Source organism: Theropithecus gelada, chromosome 9 (genome assembly GCF_003255815.1).
Source record: "Theropithecus gelada isolate Dixy chromosome 9, Tgel_1.0, whole genome shotgun sequence".
NCBI classification, from domain to species: Eukaryota; Metazoa; Chordata; class Mammalia; order Primates; family Cercopithecidae; genus Theropithecus; species Theropithecus gelada.
Window position 1 is genome coordinate 35,133,077 of NC_037677.1, and position 27,024 is coordinate 35,160,100.

A 27,024-nucleotide genomic window follows, 5' to 3' on the forward strand; every position below is an offset into this window, starting at 1 on the left:
AAGCTGCATTGTATTCCATTATTAGATATTTAAATGGCTTCCATTTTTTCCACTATCATAGACCATGCCGGAATAAATATCATTCTGTGTACACTTGTCTACATCTCTGTTGATCTCTTTACTTCCACTAAAAGTGGAAGTAACCACGTTCAAGGCTGTTTCATGGTAAGGCCTTTTGCTACACATGGCCAACAAACTCTTCAGAAAGAGAGTAGCAGAAATTTATCTCCTTATAAGTGGTCTATGAGAGTAGATGCTGATTTTCTAAATGTAAGGGAATAAGAAAAACTTCATCATTAACTTTTTTCATGTATATTTGGGCTTTGGTGGGAGTAGGCAAGAAGAATATCCATGGATTTATACAGTAAGCAAAGGTATGTCAGGAAAAACTAGGGAGGAAAAATAGGGCTGAACTGTGGCTTGATTCCAGGAGAGTTTCTGGGATTCAGACTTGAATTAATTGAATGATGCTGTAATGTATAGGTGTTGGTATAGGTGATTTTATGCAAAGAAGAATAAACATTGGCTCACTTTTGTTTATCATATATGGTATGGGTGACTATTGCTGCTAGTTCAAGGGTCTTGATTTTTAAAAAATGTGTTTCTTGACTGTGGGAGCCCCAGGATACAGACTTGTGGTTAAATAACATCTGCTCCACTCTGCCTTCCCGTGTGGGCTTCTGTAATCCTGGGCCAAGCGGTTGAGTCTCTTCTCGGGGGACTTGGAGTGAGGGTGGGTGCAGCTTGGGTAATTCAACATGCGTACCTAAAAACTTACTCAAAGTAGGCTTCATGTAGAGAAGTCATTGGTTCTTGGGAACAGGGGTGAGTGAATGGAGGCCAAGGTGTGGCCCTCCGCAGGTCAGTCAGGCCCTCAGGGTGTGACAAGAGCTGTAGGGCTCTTGGTTATAAGCCTGTGTGGTGGAGACCAGCAGATAAGCCAAACTCTTCTCTATTATCAGAACATTTCACTAATAAGGGATCTCAAGGGTCGTCTGGCACAGCCTTCTCTTTTTGCAGATAAGGAAGCTAAATAATTTATTATTTCAGTTAAGCTTCACCATATGGGATTCTTTGTTTTTCATTTGTTTGTTTGTTTGTTTGTTTTAAGTTTTTAGGATCAGATAATGAACCTTGGAACAGAATTGGTTGCTTTTTTTTCCTAAAAGAGCTGAACTTTAGACAATCGTGGCTGCATGGCAGATGGGCAAAGCAGGAAGGACACAGTACAGCTGAGAGTGAGGGTGGCCTGTGGTGTCTTGTTTGGCCTGGGGAATGGACTAATTTCAGCTCCTCCTGCACCGCTCTGAGTCACCGGTCCTACACCACCGCGCCTCTCTCCTGAGCTCAGGACTGCATGCTCCTTCCTGAGTGGTCTGCAAAGCTCAGGACTGCATGCTCCTTCCTGAGTGGTCTGCAAAGCTCAGGACTGCATGCTCCTTCCTGAGTGGTCTCCAAAGGCTTCAGAGTGGCCTTGGATGAAGAGCTGCCCTCTTCTGTGCCGGTCATGTTTTTTAGAATTTACGTACTGGTTTTCTTCTTGCAATTCAAAAAAGTGTTTTTTTAATTTTCCTTTTAGTAAGAAACACGTATGACGGTTATTTCTTTTAAAAAGCAACAGCTCCCCTGAACACCAAACTGTGCCTTTTACCACTGGGTGACACTGTTAGACCACAGAATATGCTTCACTGGTAAAATCAAGAGTCCTTGAATTCCAGATTTCATCAAGCTGCTTTACATAGGAGAGAGAAACTCCAAATCACTTAATAGTCATCTGTCAAATGTTATGTGATAAGTGTAATTTATCAATTTTAAGGCCAATGAGTTTAAGGCAATCGCTTATTAAAGAAACCATTAATTGACAGGATTTCGATTGCCTAGAAGTTTTTGCAGATTGATGTGCTGCATGTTAATGAACTACTAATTATTTCATGGGAATATTTATGCAAGCCAATGTACTAATATATCTATTTCCCACCAGACAAAAGTCTTAAGTTCTCTTTCTTTGGCAAAAGACTCACTATTCATACACAGCAATTAGTGTTACGGACTTTTAGTGAGGATTTTTTTTTTGTGAGCCATCTTATTCAAGAGGAAGCATGTCTGCTGGTTAGAGAAATGGGTATTGGTTCTCTGTACTGGTATGTGTTAAGAAGATTGTATGTCTTACTAGTTCTGAGCTCTTTTGAGATCAAATGAAGACACAATTTGTTTAAAGCATCAGTTGACCTTCCCTACTCTGTTTTTGGGTCCTTTTGGAAATCCGATGTCTGCCTTTCTAAATGTAAAGTGAGCATTATCTGGTCAATTTTGGCTGCCCACCATGTGACTGAAATGTATGCGAGGTTAAGAAATGAGTGCGAGTCGGGCCTTCCCTTTATGGGCTTAACGTGAGAAAGAAGACAACTTTAAATTTAATTTTAATAGAAGCAGACTTTAGTATCCTAGGAGAGGTATTAATGGAGTCCTACAGGTAAGTAAAGGGAAAACACTGAGGGGGAGCCAGGGAAGACTTGGTGGGGTAAGTTCCTACATGTGGATACTCTAAGCTACCCATGTTATCCTGTTCACTCAATACTTTTTTTTTTGTTTTTTTGAGATGAAGTCTCGCTGCATTGCCCAGGCTGGAGTGCAGTGGCGTGATCTTGGCTCACTGCCGCCTCTGCCTCCTGGGTTCAAGCGATTCTTGTGCCTCAGCCTCCTAAGTAGCTGGGACTACAGGTATGCGCCACCGTGCCTGGCTCATTTTTGTGTGTGTGTATATATATATATTTTAAAGTAGAGACGGGGTTTCCCCATGTTGGCCAGGCTGTTCTCAAACTCCTGACCTTACATGATCCACCCGCTTCGGCCTCTCAAAGTGCTGGGATTACAGGCATAAGCCACCGTGCCCGGCCCATTCAGTAAATTTTAATAAGGTGCACACAGTATGACATACAGCCCAGGGCTGGGGAAGGCAATATAGGGGGTAAGACCAGAGGTTTGCAGACCTCTGGAGGTCAGCCAGAGGCACAAGAAGTTGGCAGCTCCAGCTTTCTCCTAACTCTTGTGTCTGCTAGTCACTGTGAGGCCACTGCTACTTTGTGTGGCCTATGTACAAGCCGTCGTGCCAGAGCAGAGGGGAGAGGATGGAAGTCACTCAGAGGTCTTTTCCCTTCTGCAGAGATTCACTTCTGTGTCCTTCAAGGGGAGACAATGTGGAAACACGTGGGAAATTAGCTCACCGGGTGGGGAAGTGCCTGTGGCAAGGGGCGTCCAGTGCAGTTCTTCCACAGCAGTTCAAACAGGAGGAGATGTCTCCAAAGGAGAGGCCCCAGGAAGACTCGGGGAGGCAGGCTGTGAGCTGGTCTTTGCAAGGTGCCTGGAGTTTGGCCAGCGGGGGCGGATTTCTGCCCAGGAGGAAATAGGGAGCAGGGGTGGAGATGGGAACGTGCGTGGGCTTGGTGTGTACTGGCTGGCTGGAGTTGGTGTCAGAGAGTTAAGAACCACACATTTGAAAAGGTAATTGAGGACTCCGCTATCGAGAAGGGGGCCACAGAAGGCCAAGCAGTTTAGCGTCCTCTCTTGAGGTGACCACTGATGCTTAGCTCGGTGGCCCTGATCTGATGAAATGAGTTAGCTCATTGGATTTGACTGAGGATGCAGCTGGATTGGGGGAAAGGCAGCCGGGGGGATGGAGGCCGTGGAGAAACCAAGTGCATCATTCCTAGGATGAGGGATGAGCGGCTGGTGATAGGGGATGATTTTCAGTTGCGTTTATGGAAGGGAACTGATGATCGATTCTGTACTTAGGGTTGAAACCTGTGAGATAGAACCTTTTGGAGAAATAAGGAAGTTAAGGGAAGACTGCGAGGGATTGTTTCTCAGCTGAAGAATGATGTGTGTGCTGTCGTCTCTGTTGCTTTTGAGAAACAATAGCTCCAACTCAAATTTGCCTGGGATGACTTCCACTGCAGTGTAGACCCTCTGGGGTGGGGTTGGCTCTGTCCTTTGAGTGTCGTTCGCAGCACCTGGGCAGTGTCTGGCACCCGGGAGGCCTATCAGTAAATGGTGAGTAAGGTGGAGCTCGACTTGATGTCTGTTGATTCTGAGGTGAACATTCCAGTGCGAAGTTGGTATTTCAGAGCCAGAGCTCGGGAAGACAGGAGCGATCTTCACACACACTTCAGAAACAGCTCATGGAGCAGAAGGGGTAAAGGTGTGTGAGGTCTCCAGAGGCATGACTGAGAGAAGAGGACAGGGCTGTGGCCACCTGCCTGGGCTGCTGGTGGCGTTAAAGGGAGGGAAGAGGAAGTGTGGGCAGAAAGGTGGGAGAGGACAGGGGGAGGGTGGTCCACGGGCTGCCTTTGCATCAGCAAGGAGATGGACACCGGCCCCAGACCCAGGAGATGCCCAGGAGAGTGTCACCAAAGAAGGGAGCCCTGGATGACCTGAGGAAAGCCCCCCGGGTGTGTACTGTCATGTGGATAGTAACATGCTGTTCCTGTGAATATTTGAAGAATGACACTTGTTTTCTGTTATTGACCACTGATCACAGCCCTTGGGGGCAGACCTTGAGGGCCAGAGGCACAGGCACTTCTTACTGGAAATAACACCTGACAGGCCAAGTGACACTGCCAGCGCCTGGGGAGCAGTTGGTCTGGGGAACGTTAGCCAAGGCCCTTCTCAGGGGGAAATTTCTCTAGAATAGTTCTCAGGCCCAGTCATTGTCCTGGGAATAAGCCCAAATGCACCTGTTTGGTTGATAAACATTCTGTGCTTTGGGGCCTCAGATGGGACTGACTAGGCTGGGGCACCCAGAGCTACAGAGCAGAGCAGGCTCTGACTGTGTGTCACCTCCATACGGTGAAGATGGCAGACGTCTGGTCACCCTTCTCGTTTCTCCCATAGATGTGCTGCTGTTGGCTGAGCCTAGGGGACATTCCTCCCTCCCACCACGTACTACTCACAGGATGAGGGTAGTTCTGCAGTCTACCAGGGAATTCTGGAATCTGCACAGGAGGGGAGGAAGTGAGGCTGTGGGCTTTGTGTCTTATCTGCAGTCCTAGGACTTTCAACTGAGTGAAAAAAGTCACCAAGGATCAGCCTCTTGGCAAGACAAGGGGCTGTTATAGTTGGCTGTGGGCCCTTGAAGGATTTTATTCACCCTTTAATCCATTTTTACCTCCTCCCCTGAGCTAGGAATTGAATGACTCTTTATTTTCTATTAGTTTTCTTCTATCTAGAGACTTCTTGTTCTCACACCCTAGAGTATTTTTGTTTTTGTTTTCATTTTCTCTCTATATTTTGTCTTTAGTCTTTTCTAAGTTTGTTTGAATATCCAATTTCCTGGCAAAGCTAGATTATGCAAGAGCTGCTTTGTTTTTTTTAACTTTGGCTTTGATCATGATATATTTGGACAATATAGAAAATACCTCTTTTTAGCCAAGATTGAGACTTTGGGGAGGTGTAAGGCCGAAGAAATTTAGTTGCAGGAGTAATTTGCTAGTTTCCATGGAAAGCAACCCAAACTGTCATTGGTTGACTATCAGCCTCACTTTCTTCTGACAGATAGCAGCTGGGTCTTGGTTTACCCAACTTTGGCACAAGCCTCTGTGAGATCCTGCTCCAGTCATTGTCTTTCTTCCACAACACTTTCGCCCTCCCTGTCCCCTCTCTGTCATCCTTCCCTGTCCACACTGGAAAAATGAACAGAGGCCAAGACTGGGTTCATCATTATTCTTTGTCTAAACTAGTGTACTTGCGGTATATGGTGATTCACTTTCATGTTGATGGAACATTAACGGAGAGTTGGAGTATTGAATTAGTTTGTTGGGACTGTTTGCCCACTTTGTTGAGCTTCTGTCATGTGGGCAAGTACTATGGATGGTAGATGTTTTCCATGAGTTTTTGAGAATGCTGAGATCAGCTCTGCACATGCAAGTGTACTAGCTCTTATTTCCAGTTGAGGAAATCAAGACTCAAGTTAAATAATTTTATAAAATCACATAATTGATGAGTGACCTAACAAGGGATTCTCATTCAAGATGGGTGGTCTTCAAGCCTGATGCTTTTTTCCATTATGCTGTATAACTTCCCATGGGTTGTGCACGGTTTAAGATGGATGAAATGACAGAACTGTCATGATGCAGCAGCTACCAAGTGACTTCTGGATAGTAATTTTAATAGCTGTTGAACATGTGCTCTTACACGTGCAGAGGGGGGCATGCACCAAAAAAGTGTACTGATTGAGGGCGAATTTTCAGAGGGAACACACCTGTGTCACCAGAATCTGTATAATCCAGAAACAATCTTTTCCAGACCCTGGAAGCCCCATTTGTACTGCCGTCTGTTCACTCCCAAAATAACCGTTATCCTGACACCTAACATCAAAGGTTGGTTTTGCCTGGTTTTGAACATTATGTACGTGGACGCATGCAGTATATAGTCTTCTGCATCTGGCTTTGTTTGCTCAACATTGCATTTGTGAGATTCAGCTGTGCTTTGCTTGCACAATTGTTGGTTCATTCTCATTGCTGGGTAGTATTCCACTTTATCAGCACACCGCTGTTTACTTACCCATCCTACTGTTAGTGGACATTTGAGTTGCCTCCAGTTTGGGACTATTATGAATGGCACTGCCATAAACATTCTTATAAAAAACATTTATATTAATATGTTTGAATGAAATTTGTCTTTCCTGCCTCTCGTCTAACTTTAATGTCATCCATTGCAAGATGTTTTCTGTTTGGGATCGTAAAGCTGTGATATTAGAAAGCTTCCAGCGTCCTGTTGAGAGACAGGAAATCATTCTGTTAAACTCCAACCTGGTTCCTCCATCGTCATCCCAGCCCATGGAGTGCCTAAGAGCTTGCTTTTGGAATTACACGGACTCAAGGTCAAATCTGGGTAGCCTTGGGCAGCAAGTGACGGCGTTATTATTACTAATTTATTCTTATTCGTTGCCAGTGACAGCACTCATAGCAGGTGACATCTGTTGAAGTCTTACTGTGTTGTAGACATTGTGTTTGGTGCATTTCTTTTTCTTTTTTTTTTGAGGCAGAGTCTCGCTCTGTCTCCAGGCTGGAGTGCAGTGATGCGATCTCAGTCCACTACAGCCTCCGCCTCCTGGGTTCAAGTGATTCTCCTGCCTTAGCCTCCCAAGTAGCTGGTATTACAGGAACGCGCCACCACACCCAACCAATTTTTGTATTTTTAGTAGAGGGTTTCACCATGTTGGCCCGGGTGGTCTCCATCTCTGGACCTCATGATCTGCCCGCCTCAGCCTCCCAAAGTGCTGGGATTACAGGTGTGAGTCACCGCGGCCCGGTGGGTGCGTTTCTTATTTACTCCTCATAGCAACCCTGTGAGATCTATCAGTCCTTTTTCATTGTTGCTGTTGTTGAACCGGCAAAGGCCCTTACCCAAGATCATACTTAGAGCAAGTGAGGAAGCTGGAATGCAGATGCAGGGAGCCCCACTCTAACCCATGCTCTTGAAACTGTCAGCCTCATTTGGAGACTAGGGAGTCATGACCCTGACCTCGTGGGCCATATGAGGACCAAGTGACGGGGGAAGCTTACATATACCCCCAGGTGACATGGACACCAGCTCCAGGATGGATTCCTTTCACCGCATCTCTCAGAATGGCCAACTGCTTTTGGGGTGTGCTTTGACTACAGTGCAGGAGGGCAGAGCGGGCATGGCTGCCTCACTCTGGCTGTCCTAAGGAAAGCGGACCTGCCATTCCGGCTCTGGACACCTCATTAGTTGAGGAGCCGTCGCCACCTACTGGTCGTTCCCTCCTCACTTGGGCCAGCTTCTGTTTGCTGTAGGCAGATGTCTGTCGGATATTTCTTGCCTTCCGTAGTACTCTACTCACTCCCTCTTCCTCTGCCATTTTCTAAATATAAAATATGTGCCTTATTTGTAAAAATACATTTTCGGGGGATGAAAAAACTGATGAGAAAATGAATGTGATACTTTCCCAAGAGCCTCACTGTTTGGCATTTGTACAACAGCATATTGGCAGCAAATTTGTTGAGCTCGTCATTGTTTTAAATGACCGTCCTGGGAAGCCACAAGGGACTGTCCTACAGCTGTAGTGGGGCTTGGCAGAGAAGAAACAATAACATTTCTGCACTTACGCATAAGACTCTGGTGGGACGTCGTTTCTAAGCCTTGATGCACCAGGTTGGTGGCCACAGAAATCCCCTGGGCATTTGTCTGTTGCCTTTGAGTACCAGGTGATGCCACTGTCTCCTGGTCTAAGATGGAAATTTTTAGGTTTGCCTTAGGGCCAGGCAAGTCAGGAGTTTGTGATGAAAATAACCGCACTTTGGTAAAAATTCTTACTGGAACTCAGACTCCCGCCTGTCTGGGAACTGTGGGTGCTGAGAGGGAGGCTTTGGATCCGAGCCGTGTCTTTCCGTTTTCAGGCTGACCTGGCCTGGAGTTTGCCGCCTCCACCTTACGTAAGTTGGGTTTCTCAGGGTATTGCCAGAGGGTTGCCAGAATCTTAGAGAGAGCTTAGGAAACAGATTCTCCAAAAATACCTTGGAATTACTTTCAACTTTCCAGAAGTTATGGCAGTTCAAAAGTTTGTTTCGTTTTGGTTGGTAGTAGACACCTGTAAACTGTACACATTACCATGTGCCAAGAGATTGTTTTAGAAAGGATTCAAGTGTTAGTGCTTCTAGATAGAATTAGGTCTTAAATATTTAGGTAAACATGAAAGTTAGCATAATCTCTAAGTTCTGATTTTTAAATCTTATAGGATTAGGTTTTGAATTTATTGTATCTGTTTGATGTAGAAATATGCAGATATGGAGCCAGAGCAGTCTGCTGGGGCAAGCCAGCTACGGTCAGCGTTCGTTTTATCAGCCCAGTTGTGAAAGTTTTCCGAGGGAATGGTAATTCACCTCTGGAAAGCAGTCAGCAGAAGTACCCGGGATAGCCAGAGAGCTGGGCCCAGAGTGAACTTTGGAAAGGGAAAAACATGAAAAGCAAGGACTCAAAATCCATCTGTAAGCATGGGATTTCCCAGTTCTCTGGGATAGTAGAGTCAAATAATGACTTCCATGTGTTGCTTAGTGGAAATTAAAGGTAGAATTCTCTTCAGGCAGCATTTTTCAGTGCATAGTGTATCTGTCTGAAATACAATTCTCTTTTATTATTCATTAGCTTAAAAATCTGTGAGTCCCCTCCATTCAGAACAGCACGAAAGGCCCTTGTCATCAGACCTGCCTGTTTCCTGCCCTACTCTGAATGACTGGAGCCATTCAGAACTTCATGCAGCACCTTGGCAGTGTGGTAGACCTTTTTAGACTTTGCAGAAGCTTCTTATGTTAGTGGCATGAATGGGTTCAAGAACCATTGAACGTTATCAGTGAGAAAGTCTGCGGGTCATTCAACTGAAGTGACATTTTTGAAGAAATCGAAGCCCAGAGAAGTAGAGTTTCCTATACAGAGATTTCCAGGCCTCTAAATAAAGTATGAAATGTTGCTTATCACATAGTTGGGCTTATAATAGCTTCTGTTGAGTTCTCATGTTTGTGCCAGGGATTAGAGAGAGCCCTTGCATACACATTTTACTCAATTTTTACAACATTCATTTTACACACAGAACTGGGGGTCAGGGAAGTTAAACTTTGTCCAGGATCTCAAACCAGTTTTATTTCTTCTTCACTGAGCTGGTCCTGGTTTTCCTTAATTGACTTGATACATTTAAAAAAAAAATGGCTTTGAGTAAGTTACGTGACCAATGAAGTGACTGTGACAAGATTATCTTTGTGTTTATTTCTAGAAACGATGTTTCATGTCAATAATATTTGCCTGCAAAGTACTTGTACCTCTAGACATTTCTACCACATCTTTACTCTCAGGCCCCTGGATTCTTGATGCCCAGTGAGGAAATGTACCTGGCCGCTCAGCCCCACTTTCTGCACTATACCTTGTGGCGGTGGAATCCAAATGGCTCAGGGGCACCCTCTGTCGTTAGCCCATGCCTTTGTTACTTCATTTAGGTAATACTTACTGAACAAGTCCAAGGGGTCAAAGGAATAGGAACATAAACCAGACATGTTCTTTGCAGTGAAGAGAGGATAAGATTTATATCCACGTTGCTGTAATACAAAGGTGGTGGTTGATGAATACTAGGAAGAGAGAACAAAGAACATCCCATGGAATTTGGGAAGGTGTCCGGGCAGATGTGGCGTTTATTTGGATCTGCCGGATGTGTGGGTTTGGCTCTGTGGAGGTCCGGGGCTGCAGTGGGAAAAGGCTCAACATGCCTTTGGAGGGAGCAGTGCTGCTGTGAGCACGCTGGTGGAGGAAGGCGGGGTGCGAGGATGTGCAGAGCAAGAATATTGGTTTCAGCTTGATTGGAAGATAGGATTTGTGAGATGCAAGAGTTCCCTTATACCAGAGTTGTATTTTCCAGCATTGGTAGCAGTGAGCAAGACGGCTGGCAGAAGGAAGAGAGCTTTGAAGAAGGTCATTGTGATGGTTATTGTCGTGTGCTAGTCACAGGTCCAGGACGGGGTGTCACTGAGAAGCAGCTGGAACCCAGATCCCACATGGTTCTCCCAGCACCACTGCCCTGAATGCAGAGACTCAAGGAGGGGGTTGCTCCCGGCCCGTTCACCCCCTTGTTAGTAAATGACCACTTCCCAGACCGCACTGTGGCCAGTGCATGAGGAGCTGCAGGGACCTTGCCACCTGTTCTGAGGACGGGCTTAAGGTCTCCATGCTTAACTCAGACTGAGACGCTCCTGTGCACTCCCTTTCCCAGCTCCAGTTGTGAAGAAGGACAAACCAGTGAAAAAGAAGGAAGATGTTTGCCCCTGTGTTGACAGCATATACGTATACTTCAGCACACTGTCCCACGGAAAAACGTGCTCCTGGGCTGAAATCCTAAATGCACTACACACACCTCTGTGCAGCCACAAGTGTCTGAAAAGTCAACCACAGCCCTCCCCTCCTGCACCAGCTCCCAGTGGCTGTGTCTCTCTAATAGGAGACAGGCTCGGGTGCCCCTCACCCCACTGGTGCTATGGAGAAGAAAGACTTCCAAGCAACTAAGTCTAAAGAGAAGTCAGAAAAAAGTCCCAAGCTAAGGCATGTTTCTTAGATTCAGAACTGAAGTCATTTCTTTCTACACACTAGAAGCTCAACCTCCCTCCTGGCAACAAGGCCCACGGCATGTTTGCACCCGAGCGCTGACCTCCAGGAAAGGCTGGAAGTGGGCATCTTGTGCTGTCTGTAGTTGAGGGAGCAGTGGGAGCGCGGGACAGAGGAGGAGGGGATGGAAAGTGGAGGGCAGGCAAAGCCTGAGGCCACGGAGGGCCAGTCAGTCAGGTAAAGGAGAGCAAGTCACCCGGGCTTGAGCGCTGACTGTACTTGCCCTCTCGCTGTCACCTCTTCCATGTCGATCAGACATCTCAGACTCGACACGTCCCAGATCCACTTGCTCTTTCAGCCTCCTGTCATGGCAACTTGAGCCTTCTGGTTGCTCGGGCCAGAAACTTCAGAGTCATCCTTGATTCCTCTGTGCTTTTCACGCCTCGTGTCCAGTCCTTCAGGAAGTCCCAGAGACTTTACCTTTAAAATACATCTTGAATCAGGCTCTCTGCCTACCTGTGCTGTTGTTGCGTGAGTCTAAAGCATCTCTCAGCTGGATGACCCTTGCAGCTGCCACCCTGACTCCCTGCCTTGCCTGCCTGCAGCCCGTTCTAAACGTAGGAGCTGGAGTAATCTTTTAACTCATGAGTCAGATACTGTCATTACTCTGCTCAGAACCTGGGAATGGCTCCTCATGGCCCTCAGGGTGAGGACCAGAATGCCAGCACTGGTGTTGAAATTCCCACACTCTATATCCTCACCATCCCTCCCTCCCATGCAGCCACCCTGGCTGCTTTGCTGTTTCTCATCCCCCCCCCCAGGCACCCTCCTACCCTATGGCCTTTGCATGCGCTCTTCCCGCTGCTGATCACTGGCCGGCTCTTCTGTCACATTCCCTCCAGCTCCTCCCCAACTGTAATAACGAGGTCAAGGTCAGAGGCGGTTTTCTGTTTGGGTTTGGCGTCATGGAGATTATCCATGGTGAAGGGCAGAGATAGCCTTTTCTGGAAGTGTGTAGCCTTCTTGTCTATGATTAACTAGAATCAAACTGCAGTTGATTTTTTCAGACACTTGTGGCTGCACAGAGGTGTATGTAGTGCATTTAGGATTTCGCCGAGGAGCATGTTTTTCCATGGGACAGTGTGTTGAAATCAAGCTGGCTGTGATGGGTTCCCTGAGTTTCCCTCTGCGAGGTTTGTAATTCTCAATTCAGTTCAGGGTGCAGGCGTTCTTGTTGTTAAAAGATCAATGCAGATAGTGTCTGAGGAATGCTTGGTGTAATTTATTATATATGCCTTATTGGTTGATAATTTTGAGCCTTAATCATGCGGTGATATTTAAGATATTTGAACAAACGTTGCAGCTACATGATTTTTCAGTTGACTTCGCCTTTGGATTTTCATTCTCTTTATTTTCACATTCACTTTGTAAAGATGTTGCTGTGGTTTGGTGGACGGAACATAACATGGGAGGTGCTGGGGGCCGGGTCATACTTTTCAGCAGGGCGGCTAGGAAGTCAGGCCTCTCTGAGAAGGTGACATTTGAGGAAGGGCCTGGAAGGATACGAGCAGGATGAAGCCCACAAGGTGCTTAAGGAAGGAGACAGTGACCAGTGTCACAGGCCAGCGAGCACCGTGCTGAGCCCTGGAAGCCTCTTCCACTGGTGCAGGGTCCGCATTGATATGTTTGTAGTGTAGATTGATTTGCTGAGGCTGAAGGATTAGCAATAAAGGACCTGGGTGCGGTGCATATTGACCAGCAAGTGAAACAACAAGCACTAAAACTTAGAGAAATCGCAGTTAGATTTATTCAGAGCCAGGTTTGAGGACTTACGTAAGCCTGGGAACACAGACTCAGTGTAGACGGAGAATGGGTCCCAAAGTAAGTTATGTGAGGGGCTGTATATATACATTTCATTCCCTTTCCTTTTCTGTTTTGTTTGGTTTGAGACAGTCTCGATGTGTCACCCAGGCTGGAGTGCAATGGCGTGATCTCGGCTCACTGCAACCTCTGCCTCCAGGTTCAAGCGATTCTCCTGCTTCAGCCTCCCAAGTAGCTGGGACTACCCGCGTGCACCACCACGCCTAGCAAATTTTTGTATTTTTAGTAGAGATAAGGTTTCACCATATTGGCCAGGCTGGTCTCAAACCCCCGGCCTCAAGTGATCCACCCACCTTAGCCTCCCAAAGTGCTGGGGTTACAGACATGAGCCACTGTGCCCAGCCTCTTTTTTTTTTTTTTTTCTTTTAGAGATATGAGGTCTTGCTCTTGCTCTGTCACCCAGGCTGGAGTGCAGTGGTGCAATCATAGCCCACTGCAGCCTCTCAACTCTTAGGTCCAAGTGATCCTCCCACCTCAGCCCCGTGAGGAGCTGAGACTGCAGGCATGTACCACTATGCCCAGGGCATTTAAAACTTTTTTTAAACATATGGGATCTTGTTGTATTGCGCAGGCTGGTCTTGAGCTCCTGGCCTCAGGGATCCTCCCACATCAGCCTCCCAAAGTGCTGGGATTACAGCCATGAGCTACCTTTCCTGGCCTTGTATTTCGTAACAGGGGAATACATGTGGCACAGAGGTGGGAGAAGCAGGCAGTGAAACAGCAGTTTCAGTCCTGTGTGATTGGCCTCAGTGATGCTGTGTATAAGATAAGGTAAATATGCAGCTGAGTGGCTAGGAGAAAGGTTAGGCATCTTAGAATCTGGTGGAGGGTGACTGATTCCATCCTGTCTTTGTTCTGTGTTTGATAAACAGGTTTATAACCAATAACCGTCAGCAAAATATTTAACAAACTCCAGTTCAACAGGCAAGAGGCCAGCTTTAGTTTGTAGGCCCTGCTTTCCTGACACATGTGTCCGACTGCAGCCCTTGTGGGCCAGTGTTCGAATTTTCATTTGAACTTTCTTTTTTCTGACATACTCAAGTGTTTGTTCTGAAGTGTATACGGAGACAGGGTGGCAGGAAGCATCCTTTGTGACTGGAACTCAAGGTGTGGCAGTGGCAGTGATAAAAGTCAGGCCACAGGGCTCCCTGGCCTTAGTCATGGGCAAGACAAGAGCAGGCCACCATTCTCTTCCCTGCCCCACCCCAGTTACATTCCAAGCGCTTTAGAAGATATATCAGTGATACCTCAGAGTGGACCCGGGAGGATGGCATGTGTTAGCATACTGAGCACAGCTCTGTGGGCCTCTGCATGTGTGGGAGAAGCCTTGGCAAAAACTGCAAATGAGTATTTCTCATCTTTCTCTTTCAGACGGCCCACCTGAGGTTATCGACCCTAAGGACTCATATCTCATTACAAGAAGCATCATGGCCGAGCCAGACTACATAGAAGATGACAATCCTGAACTCATTAGGCCTCAGAAACTGATCAATCCTGTCAAAACCTCCCGGAACCACCAAGATCTTCACAGAGAACTTCTTATGAATCAAAAAAGGTAAAATGGTTTCTTGAGCATAGTTTTTTTTTTTTTTTTTTAAGAGGACTTTTAAGATAATGATATTTAATTTTAATTGTATTTATAGAGGCTTCAAAGATTCTTTGATTTCTTGCCCTGTGTTAAGGCTTTCTTATTCCTTCTCACATCCTAGAACCGGGTTATCCCTCCATGAGGCAGGTCCCCTGCAGGTGGCTGTGACTGCGGTGGCCGGCAGTGCTTCCAGACTCCTGCAGTCCCGGGTTCCCTTCTGAAATGGATGCCTGTTTCCAAATTTGGATGGAAGAGGCTGGATTAGGGATAGAAGAGAATGTCCTAAGTAGAAGAGAAATACATTTTTAAATTTAAACTCTCTGAATTTTCTCCTTACACTGAGGGAGGTGTAGGAATCAGGTAATTACTGCCTACTCTAGCATTGTCAGTAGCAGGGAGAAGTCTCTAGAACCATATTAGACTTAGTAGATAGGACACTCATGTTTTGGTTTGTTTTTGAGTAGCATTTTAAATGGTTGTTATCATAGTCTTTATTATTATTTTGGAGGACAGGAAAACATTTACCTTCTATCTACTTTGCAGGTTCCATCTGTGCCATAAATCATTTTGGATGTTGGGCTGGTGTACTCTGCTTTTTAAGTAATTTGGGCGGGATAGGAGACTAGGAGAACTGAGGATGCAAGGCCACTTTTTCAGTTTAAGAACTATGAAGCTTCATTTAGGATTATTTTCAGATCTCGTAGGACTATAGATGGCTCATTTGCCCACTCTTTGCTAAACCCTGGTGAAAGGTCTCCCATTGAACTGAAAGATAACGCAGATAAAGTTTAGCATTAGGGTAATTTATTGCAGGGAGGCCTAGTTAAAAAAATGTTTTAAAGAGGATAAAGGGGGCATTTTTGTGGCAATTCTCTTTCCTGACTACACTCCAGTAGAACTAATGACTCCTATCTATCCCAGGAAGTATTTGTAAATAACATTTCTCCCTCTAGAGTGTGGGAATGTGGCTTACTCCAGTTTTATCCCCAGCATTATTACTAGGAAGCTGTTGGATTAATGTATATTAAATTGAATGCAAAGAAGATTTTAGCTTCCATCTGCCTTTGTCACACAATAGAAGGAAGAAGATATGAATTTGGTATTATTACAGCCAAAGCAAAATGAGACTATCAAGTTCCTAAAATAGACCACAGAATTTGGAAGCCATCCTGTCCTGCCTGGGAAATCATGTCTTCATTTTGGTGGAAAGATCGTCAGTTTAGTAGGCTCTGAAACAGAATAGCAGTTGTCACTCATAGATTTTCAGATTATCTTCACCTGTTTGGCCTCAGTTCCCTTATCTATAAAGTGTAAGGTAGGGGACTTAGCTGTTCTCTAAGAAACATTTTAGCTCAAACTTTTTCTTCTAGAAAAACCTATGAAAGGGCTCCAACTCAGAATAAAGGTCAGAGTAAAACAAACGTTTGCAGAGTAAGTGTTCTCTAAATTATAGGCTGTAAATTATTCTGCAGAAATGTATTTAGTAGTTTGGGTCATATTGCTGTAAAACCTACAGATTTGTGCAGTTGAGTCTATTTCCACGTTTTTTAGAGACAGAGCTTCTTCCATGCTGTCTTTGGCCTGTTCTTTCTTCTCCTTGTTTGCCCAGCTCAACTGATCTGAGACAATGCTGGGTTTCCCTAAAGTACTATGGTGTAGAGAGGACGTGGGCTTCGAGGTCAGAGAGAAATGGTAGGACTTCACTTTACCTGTCTTATGATCTTGGCCAAGGTATCTCCTCTTGAGATCTGTTTCTTCATCTGTAAAGTGGAAGATAATAATGTGTTTCTTATAAAAATTAAAGTAGGCTGGGCACCGTGGCTCACGCCTGTAATCCCACCGCTTTGGGAAGCCAAGGCGGGTGGATCCCCTGAGGTCAGGAGTTCAATACCAGCCTGGCCAATCTGGTGAAACCCTGTCTCTAGTAAAAATACAAAAATTAGCTGGGCATGGTGCCACATGCAATCCCAACTACTCAAGAGGCTGAGGCAGGAGAATTGTTTGAACATGGGAGGTGGAGGTTGCAGTGAGCCGAAATTGTGCCACTGCATTCCAGCCTGGGTGACAGAGCAAGACTCTGTCTCTAAAAACAAACAAACAAAAAAACTTAAAGAATAGCTTGTATGAAAATGCTTAACTTAGTAAGTGATCACTTAGTCACATCTATCTTCCACTTCCTATGTGGCAACATCTGGAATTCCTATTGCTTTTTCTCCCATTTCTTTGACGGATTTTGGTCTGGTTGGAAATATATTTAAAAAAGAAGAAGAAAAAGAAAAAGAAAAGACAGACTTCAAAATCAAATGAATGTATGTCATCTTATCTCTTAAGAGTTTTCAAGGTCATAGCAAACTTGTTAGAAATACACTGGTTTTAGACTGAGAATTTCTCATTTCTTTCCTTTTATTCATCTTTTATTTTGTATACTTTTTAGAGACTGGGGTTTTTATTTCTAAATTTTAGTGCCGAACTATAGGATACGTCCCATCAATATGATGTATGTTTGGTTAAGGAATAACCAGTCTTGATTATTGCATGGTGTTGTAATGAAAATCTGTTTGCTTTTCTGCAGTTTATAACAAGTCTTCCTACATTTTGTCTCATCCGGTGCTCTTTCTAATAACCCAGTGTGCGTTATCTTTAGATTACCCTCACTCATGTGAGTAATCTCAGGGTAACTGGTTTAAGGAATCATCTCAAGATCACATAATAGTTTTTTGAAATAGTGTTTGGAAATAAAAACAAGTTTATGTGGAGACTATACCTTTGCTACGCATAGCTACAAATTTAGCTCAAAGCTCTATAGCAATTCAGACAGTTTTTCCAGTTACATTTTAGAGATTATATGTTAAAGGCCAAGTCACTGCTTTAGAGAACAAGCACCCACAGGTCTTCTAACTGTGAAACCTATGCTCTTTCTAGTGTATAATCCTACTCTTCTATTTACCGTCTTTAGGACCCAGCTTAGTTTCAGGTTAAAGTCTTGAAGCCTCTAGGTCTGACTGTTAAAACCCTGCATCAAGTTCTCAGTTTCCATAGGTGTTCTCAGTGGTATAAAAAGGCAGCTTTCAAAAGGCTTTTTTTTTTTTTTTTTTTTTTTTTTGTTAAAAGATCACTATTAAAGGGATCCTTAAAAAACAATTAAGAAGGGCCAGGCACGGTGGCTCACGCCTATAATCCCAGCACTTTGGGAGGGCGAAGTGAGCGGATCACGAGGTCAGGAGATCAAGACTATCTTGGCTAACACAGTGAAACCCCATCTCTACTAAAAAATACAAAAGATTATCTGGACGTGGTGGCGGGCGCCTGTAGTCCCAGCTACTCAGGAGGCTGAGGCAGGAGAATGGCGTGAACCCGGGAGGCGGAGCTTGCAGTGAACCGAGATGGTGCCACTGCACTCCAGCCTGGGCAACAGAGCAAGACTCTGTCTTTAAAAAAAAAAAAAAAAGAATATTTCTGATACTATTTAGAGAGAGAGATTCTGTACTCTACAAAAATTACTTTTTGGAATAAATAGGTCAGTTACTTAAACATATCCCTAAAATTGGTTCTTTGGCTTGTATATTTGGAAGTCAGTGGCTTCTCGTTCCTGGTTTTTAGCTGACATTCTTTTGGCATGCTTTTCTAGATGAATAGTTCCTCAATAAATACTTGCTGCTGTACAGCATGGAAAAAGACAGAGGCAGTTCTAGAGATAAAGGATACAAGTATTTGTGTTCGAATCCATGCAGGTAAAAATGACTGAACCAGAAATGTAAATGAGGCAGGCCAAACCGGAAGATTACAAGATTAAAGAACAAGGGCTGAAATTCAGGCCTGGCGCAGTGGCTCACGCCTGTAATTCCAGCACTCTGGGAGGCCCAGGTGGGCGGATCACCTGAGGTGAGGAGTTTGAGACCAGCCTGGCCAATGTGGCAAAACCCCATCTCTACTAAAAATACAAAAATATTAGCTTGGCGTGGTGGCACGCACCTGTAGTCCCAGCTACTCAGGAGGCTGAGGCAGGAGAATAGCTTGAACCCAGAAAGCAGAGGTTGCAGTGAGCCGAGGTCATGTCACTACACTCCAGCATGGGCAACAGAGCGAGAGTCTGCCCCCTCGAAAAAAAAGAACAAGGGCTGAAATTCAAGTCAGCTTTTCCCTGTACCCCAAGAAAAATAATGAGGCCAGGAGATGTTTGGCTAAGTGGGCAGGCATTGTTCTGTGATGGTCTGAGCCCCAGACCTTTCCTCTGGCTGAATGCTCTCCCAGGTAACGGAATGACTTCAGTTATTAATACATAGGTACAAAGTTCAGGTAGATGTGGAGTGAATGTGGACTCACCCTATCTGCCCTTGAATGTATTTAGTGGTTTATGTGAAATGTACCTTTCAAAGTTGTTTCATACTCTGGTGGTGGGAATATAAATCATTGCAGCCTTTTTGTAGGGCACTTTGGCAGTGCTCATCAAAATATGCAATGTGCAGGTGCTTAGCCAGCAATTCCGCTTCTATGAATCTAGCCAACAGAACTACTTGTAGAAGCTTGCAGCTATAAATGTCCACAGAGGCTCAGTGCCTCGTTGTTTTTAATGGTGAACAATTGGAAACCAAATAGATGTCTGTCAATAGGGATGTGGCAGAATTGTGGCATGTTTATATGGGTATAGAAAGTGTGGAGGAACAAAGACCAAACTGTCGGTAACAGTTCTCTCTGGATGCAGGAATGGGTGGGGGTTGATGGGTACAGGGCCTCTACTTTGTATAATTTTGGGGCCACTGTTCACACAGAACATTTGCAGTGGAGTGGAGCTCCTCTGATTTGTTTAAAGGAGAGGGTTTGGATGTGCTTTTGCTTTTTTATTTAACATATGGGTATATTACCTTTCTTTTTCTGCAAAGAGCACTTACTAATTTTATAATTTTTAAAATTGGCTTTGCCCACTTTAGTAGTCGCAGGTAGCTACCTGACCAAGAAGCCAACTTGGAAATTACTGTTGCTTTTGGGTGATACTGTCATAAAGGGGTTGAAAGTACTTGTTAGCTGTATATGTCAGAATTGATTAAAGAGAACCAACTATTCTAATGCCAGGGATGGTATTGTAGTTAACTATGAAAGTTGGAGAAACTCATTTCTGTCTGTCGACACTATCTCTGCTCCATTTAGACTTAGAGACTTATATGGGCAATGCTTGACTTTTTCCATTCAGCACAGAAAGTTAAGTAATCCACTGTGATAAAATTTTAACTAAATTTGTATGACTTCTTGACTGCTGTAAGTAGAGAATATTTATCATATAAGCACCATTTTCCTGAATTTTTTGTTACTACATATTTTATCTTACTGTCACTATTGTGTAAAATCTTTGAAAGGCAAATGAATACTGTGTAATAGTTAAACCCATTCATAGGTTGCAATAGAGTGTCAGCCAATTGTGTCATACATCAAATGTTCAGCAGCTTTTGCATAATCCAGGAGAATTTAATAATAGTTGAAGTTCATTTTGCCAGTGAAATGTAGGGAAAGAAAAATGTTTGAAATTTAAATTATTCAGATAGCTAAATTCTTAATCCTAAAATTTAAATCCCTTAATTCTGTCTATAGTGTTATATCAAGACTTTTTAGTAGTCATGAAACTGAGTAAATCTTTATTCAGATTACTTAAAAACACCTTTTCCTGTGGTTAATAACACCTTTATTTTGAACAGAGTACTCTTAAGCAACTTATATTGTGCTGATTAAAGATTTAATCTGTCCATATTTTTTACCCTGTTGTTCAGTCTTGATAAGTATGAAGCAAACCATAATTAAAGCACAAAAGTCACCTGCCTCTTTTGTTTCACTGGAAATTTGGCCAGATTTTTTTTAACGGAAAGTTCTGCTAATAAAAATTGGGAAATTGGAGATACATATTACTTTGACTGTGTGTCCTCTGTCATTAAGGATGGACTATACTAGCTGGGTGTGGTTGCTTATGCCTGTAATCCCACCACTTTGGGAGGCCAAGGCAGGTAGATGACTTGAGCTCAGGAGTTCGAGACCAGCCTGGCCAACGTGGTGAAACCCCATCTCTCCCAAAAATACAAAAAATTATCTGGGCGTGGCTGTGGGCACCTGTAATCCCAGCTCCTCGGGAGGCTTAGGGAGTAGAATCGCTTGAACCTGGGAAGAGGGGGTTGCAGTGAGCCGAGATTGTGCCATTGCACTCCAGCCTGGGTGACAGGAGCAAAACTCCGTCTCAAAAAGAAAAAAAAAAACAAAAAAACAAAAAAATACCGGGCGTGATGGCATGTGCCTGTGGCCCCAGCTGCTCAGGAGGCTGAGGTGGGAGGATCGCTGGAGCTCAGGAGGCGGAGGTTTCAGTGAGCTGAGATCATGCTACTGCACTCCAGCCTGGGCAACAGAGAGACCCTGTCTCAGAAAAAAAAAAAAAAAAAGATGGAATATACTGATTTTTACTCTAAAGAACAACTTTGAATTAAGTTTTTATTGTGATTTTTAAAAGCATCTACATAGGAGAGATGCCAGAATTTTTAGAAATTCTAGATGAACGAGGAAGTATGCAGTTGAGGATTGGTTTACAGATGTGATTGTGTGGACTTGAAAGGGATCAAGGTGAGTGTGCTGTTGAGTTTCTCTGGTCAGAGCACATATATTGGAAATTGTTATTTAACATTTGCTCAGATGAGTCCTAGTTGGTGAGTCACGGTAGTTGATAGGAGTTGTTTAAAGAACAACCTTGTCCCTGGTCTACAGATTAGCAGTCACCAGCAGCCAGACCAGGAGGTGTGTGGGAAGTGCTCAGGCCTATCCTGGAGTCCAGGACAGAGTCAGCAGTGTTCGTTGCCTACAGTTCAGAAAAGCATGAATTACTATTCTGCTACGTGCCTGTGTGCATAGCATGAGTGTGTGTGCACTGTTACCTACACCCTGTGCTGCCTGAAATTGATAGTGCTTTTCCTGTTCGGTGGTTGGTCCTATTTTTATTTTAAATTGTCTTGGTAAATTTTAACATCAAGTTGAGATTACTTAATGAGTTGGCAGAGACTGGCTAAGATAAGTGACTAAGGAAGACAATAAGAAGAAAGGTGGGCTGGATGATCCAGCATTCTGGAAAGCCATAGGAGAAATCCTAAGGAAATAGAAAAGGCAAATCTTAAGCTGACAGTTAGACAGAGATCGCACTGGAGAAAATGCTAAGACATGTCTTTCCCTTGACTTCTCTCAAATATTTCAGATGGAGGGTGGCTAGTTCATGACCTGTTTGGCTTGTTTCTCCCCATTTGGAGAGATGGCTGCCTAATTTATCTCTCAGAAATGTAGACCTTCCCTGAAGGCTGACTTGCTTTCATTGTAAAGAATCAACCACACATCTGAAAGGGTTTCAGTGGAGGAGCACTGGACTGAGAGTTAGGGGATTAAGATTCTGCACGGCCATATCCTTCAGTAGTGATATAACCTTGGACGTGCCTTTAGATGTACAAGAACCCCCTTTCAGATCTGAAAAATGGAGAGTGGGAAGGTTTCGAGGGCCATTTTACTGTCTAAATTTCTGTGCTAGCTGGTCTTGAGGCTGCATTTAGTGCATAAGATCAGGGGCCAGAGGCCAGGCACGGTGGCTCACACCTGTAATCCCAGCACGTTGGGAGGCCAAGGTGAATGGATCCCGAGGTCAGGAGTTCGAGACCAACCTGACCAACATGGTGAAACCCCGTCTCTACTAAAAATACAAAAGTTAGCTGGGCGTGATGGTGCACACCTGTAATCCCAGCTACTCCAGAAGCTGAGACAGGAGAATTGCTTGAACCTAGGAGGCGGAGGTTGCATTGAGCCTAGATCGTGTGCCACTGCACTCTAGCCTGGGCGACAGAGCAAGACTCTGTCTCAGACAAAAAAAAAAAAAAAAAAAAATCAGGGGCTAGGTTTTGGGAGGCCTTCTCTCCGTGCAGAGCCCGCTGATTTCCTGAGCATCTCCGTCTCCGTCACGGGCACCCATCACAGTCATTGTACGAGCACCCCCACCCTCACTGCCCTTCTTTGCGTAGCCTACCGTCTTGCACACGGCAGGTGGCCAATACATTTTTATTGAATGAATGGATTTTATGTACTCTCTGGAGATCTCCTGTTGCCTTTCTTTCATGCTGGTGAATTTCTTAGATCACCATGTTGCCTATTGTAGCTTAGTAGGTATCATGCTAATTCTGTAGACCTCTTTTCCATGGTTGATATTGTAAGTTATATTTCTGTTCATAAAACGATGTAGCCATTAGATGAACTTTTTAAAAATTTTTATTAATACTTTTTTTGCAGGGGTCTTGCTCCTCAGAACAAACCAGAATTGCAGAAGGTGATGGAAAAAAGAAAACGAGACCAAGTAATAAAGCAGAAGGAAGAAGAAGCACAGAAGAAGAAATCTGACTTGGAAATAGAGCTATTAAAACGGCAGCAGAAGCTGGAGCAGGTAAGGGGGATTGACTGGAAGCTGTCTTTTTTTTTTTTTTTTTATCTTGAGGAATGTTGGAGTGCTGGAGCAGGCAGGATTTACCAGACATGTCAGTGTATACATTTATACTATGAAAGAAATATTGGAGACAAATGTCAGCAAATGGGGTCAGATATGTTCAAGGCGGGGACAAGAATCCTACTGAGGACCTAAAACAGATTCCAGAGGCAAAAGCAAAACAGGGACATGGCACTGAATTCACACAGGGTGCTGGGGTCATTTAGTGAAATTCACCCTCACGAAGACTCCAGAGCAGCTGCGCGCTGACCTCAGGATGTGTTTCCTTAGCCCTGTCTTTTCAATTCTTGTCATCTCGTGGTCCTATTTGCAGTGACAACGAAGTAGCTTCTGTTTCTGTGCACAGTTACCCAGACTCCATCCATCCATTTTTTTTAAAGTGGGAGACCAGGAGAGACTTCCTTCCATGGGGAAGTAAAGTTGTCAGGGACTTTGCAAAGAGAGAGGAGTATTTTGAAAGGCTGCTTGGTTTGTAAATAATTTTTCCTTTTCTGAATGTCATTTAGCTTGAACTTGAGAAGCAGAAATTGCAAGAAGAGCAAGAAAATGCCCCCGAGTTCGTGAAGGTGAAAGGCAATCTCAGGAGAACAGGCCAAGAAGTCGCCCAAGCCCAGGAGTCCTAGGCCGAGGCTGCAGCAAGACCTCGTGTGTCACCCCGCAGAGCTGTCTGTGGGTGCCTCCTCAATCTCAGGGCACAAGCCCCTGGAGAATGTTCCAGCCAGCAGAGAATTTTGACTTGCAGTAGGATTTGGTGTGATTTTCCTGCGATCTGGGTGGATGCCTTGCCTGTGACGGTTGCAGTTCCTATTCGCCAAATGAAGGGCAGTGCCCCGCACATAAGTTGGAATGATGGACCTGTGTTCAGAGACTTTAACAGAACCAACAAGCAGAAAAGTGAGAACAGGAAAAAGGAAGAGGACACTGGAATCAGTTCTTGAGAGTTGCACGACTTGGTTTTTCTTCCATTCCAAGTTTAGTGGGACCCAGAGCCTTTCTTCTTTTAAAAGCTAAAAAAAAAATACTTTTAATTCCTCTTTTTGTTATCTGTTAGATAATTGAGATCACATAGAAATGCATTTCATCTGTTCACCCACTGTAAATTTTATTTTGAGGACCCAGAATTTTCTTGTCTAATTTATACTTTCACCCATGTTGCAGTTAACACCAGAGAAGGAACGTGAATGTCGAGCACAGCCACCACCCTTGTTGGCACTAAATTTAGAAATAGGGTGAGAAGGTTTAAAAGCCTGTAAACACCCATCTTGATTTTATTTTCATTCCTTTTGGTTCTCTGTGTAATAGTAGGCTACATAGTGACATTCCAGTTCCAAGAAGGTACATCCTGTCCGTTCGTTAATTGCTTTGATTACTAGGAGGATTTTTGTTCAGTTTTGTTTTTAAATGTCTTGCTGATCTAGTTCTTTTAGATGGAATAACCTTCCAGTCCTTTAGAGAGTGGAACTAGTCCATATAACCCAGCTTCAGTATCACAAGTAGAAGCCCGCACATCTTTTCATTTCTCCAAGAGGAGTGTGGGGAAGGTTCCCATGACCGGCTGGGCAGTGAGGATTTCACTAGGCATTCTAATGTGAAGTCAGTGTAGATTGCTCTTAAGGAGGCTTCATGAGATGTATAGCATTTGAATGTCTAATGATAATGAGTGTCATTAGAATCCAAGCTTTGAAAATTTCTGATTAATGCTCATATATTTCTTTATCTTTGTTTTTTCTTATGAAGAAAGACTTTCACCACTGTTTGAGTGATGATGCTGTTGATAAGGATGATGTCGATGACTACTATATTGCATCTCTCAGGAACAGCTGACGGGAAGGGAGCGGCTGCTGAGTGCCCTCATTCTAGCTAGCACCACGCTCCTCAGAGAGCGGCCGAGTTATAGACAGCAGCAGCATTCTCATGCAAAATTAGTTTTAAGCTGCTGGTGTGGGCATCGGTACCTTTTGCCTGGGTGATATGGAAGAATTTTTGAGGATTTAGTATGCTCTCCATAGAGACAGTTCAGCCAGTCATTTCTGCATTGTAGAGACTTCTCATACTTTCTTTGAAGACTCATAGAAAGCTGGATCCAGAGCTTTTGAATCCTTAATTAGCATAGTAGAAATTAGCTTTCTATGGGAATGCTTTAGTGTTAGCAGTTGACAATTAGGCCCATATTCAATCTGAATGGGAACAAAAGTAAATGCAATGATAATATACTGCTAGTTAGAGAAACATGTTAGTTGATTATACCTGAAATGGATTATCTATCTCATCAGCAAGTATTATTTGAATAAAATGAGAAATGCTTAAGAAGAATTGTTGCTCTACAGTAATTTGGTTTTGAAGAATGGAATGGTAACTATTTTTTTCCATCGTTCTTCCTTTTGAGAGAAGAAAGTGTGGTGACTGATGATCTGGAAAAGCCCATTTCTGATTGCACATTGACTGGAATTCTTTCTTTGTGTCTGTGGACTAGTGATGCTGTTTGCAAAATGAAGATTCGGGACTGGTTCCTATCTTGTTATCTAACTAGATGTCAGATCTTGAAATCTGTATTCTCGAAGCAATTCTGCCACTTGATCGTATTCACAAGGGCCCTGATAGGCTCCTTTAGAAGGCCCAATTCTGTTCCTAGAGCTTAACTAGAATTCATTCTTCACTGGGGGGGAAAAAAAGTTAATTAAGAAAGCATTTCCTTCCTAATCTCACTCAAATCTGCAGAATTATTGGTAATAAGTAGTACAAAATCTGGCCAAAAGGAGACTTGTAAATAGCGTAAAGTGGTGTTTTATGCTAAACGGTGGAATGTATAGGCAGAGAAGCTCTTTGAAGTTGTCAGATGACCTGGGCTTACAAGCCTGATTCAAACAGGCTGTCAGTCTCCTCTCTCCCCTTAATACCATGCAGCCCAAACCCCTAAGACTCTTGAACATCCGAGCAGTTTTGTGCTTTGAGCCACTTTTTGACAAAAATGGCTCCATTTTTCCACAGCGTGGGTTTCTTAAACTAGTTCAATGTTTTATAGTCTCATAGTAGCAGTGTTGCTTTCTAAGCTATAACAGTTGACTTTATTCTTCTACTCTGAAAAATCTTGACTTGTTTGAGTGTACATAATATATATAAAGGGAGCCTTAATGGATTGGTTTTCATAATTTAATATTTTTTGTATTTGCTCTTGTATAATTGTTTTTAACGGAAAGTATTAAAGAATTGAGGGTGGAATTCTTAGAACCAAAGTTATTCTTAATAAAAATCACCACATGCTTGGACCATGCAACCATGTTTGTCTGATCTGTTTAAAGTGGGCATCTGGAACAGAACGGGGTTGGGTTCAGTTCAAAGGTGAGAGTTGGTTCCAGGGTCTCCCTTTTGATGACTGGTCCTCATTGACAACCTTACCCCCAAATCACTTATGTCCTATTGCCTTGTGGCAGTCGAGCTGACAGTTTATCATATCAAACAGAGTCATCTCAGGTATTTATGGCACTGTAAATTACACATTGCGGTAGACCCTATGGCCTTCAGCAGCAGCCGTCAGTCCTCAGCTCAAAGTATTCTGTATTTTAGATAGCTTGGAGGACAGTGGGAGACAGGTTTTGGGAAGGGCCTTTGTTTAGTGCGTTTGAACCCAGTACATATGGCATGTCTGAAGTGTGATTATGAGGGGTTTTTTTTTGCTTATTCAACTATATTAATGTTATTCCTCAAAGAAGTTACTTTGGAAAGGTATACACCTGATCGCATTATACTACTGGTGAAAATACTTCGGAGGTTCAAGTCTCTTTATAAGTATGCCTTTATTTTTCAACTACAAATTACTCAGTTTGATCATCCAACTTCTAGTGTCTTTGGACTGTTTTAAAATATTGTATCTACTCAGGAGAGTAAAAATTTACTATCTCTAAGGTTGTACCATGAACTCTAAAGCCAGTACAGAAGATAGATCCAAAAATCAATT

At 43.8% G+C, this 27,024-nt stretch overlaps 1 protein-coding gene across 9 annotated transcripts in view; it reads left to right on the forward strand.

The window, feature by feature from the left end:
- Nucleotides 1–26,343, forward strand: part of FAM107B (family with sequence similarity 107 member B) — a 260,743-nt gene extending 234,400 nt beyond the window's left edge. For 6 of the 9 annotated variants that reach the window (XM_025396283.1, XM_025396288.1, XM_025396285.1 and 3 more), the window contains 3 exons: nt 14,353–14,536; nt 22,859–23,009; nt 23,576–26,341. In XM_025396283.1, coding sequence (XP_025252068.1) covers nt 14,353–14,536; nt 22,859–23,009; nt 23,576–23,692 — 452 coding nt within the window. In that variant the 3' untranslated portion in view covers nt 23,693–26,341. Of the gene's footprint in view, nt 1–6,357; nt 6,375–12,175; nt 12,294–14,352; nt 14,537–22,858; nt 23,010–23,575 lie in introns of those variants that run through there. The other 3 variants (XM_025396290.1, XM_025396284.1, XM_025396287.1) reach the window with 3 other exon arrangements.
- Nucleotides 26,344–27,024: the final 681 nt, after the last annotated feature.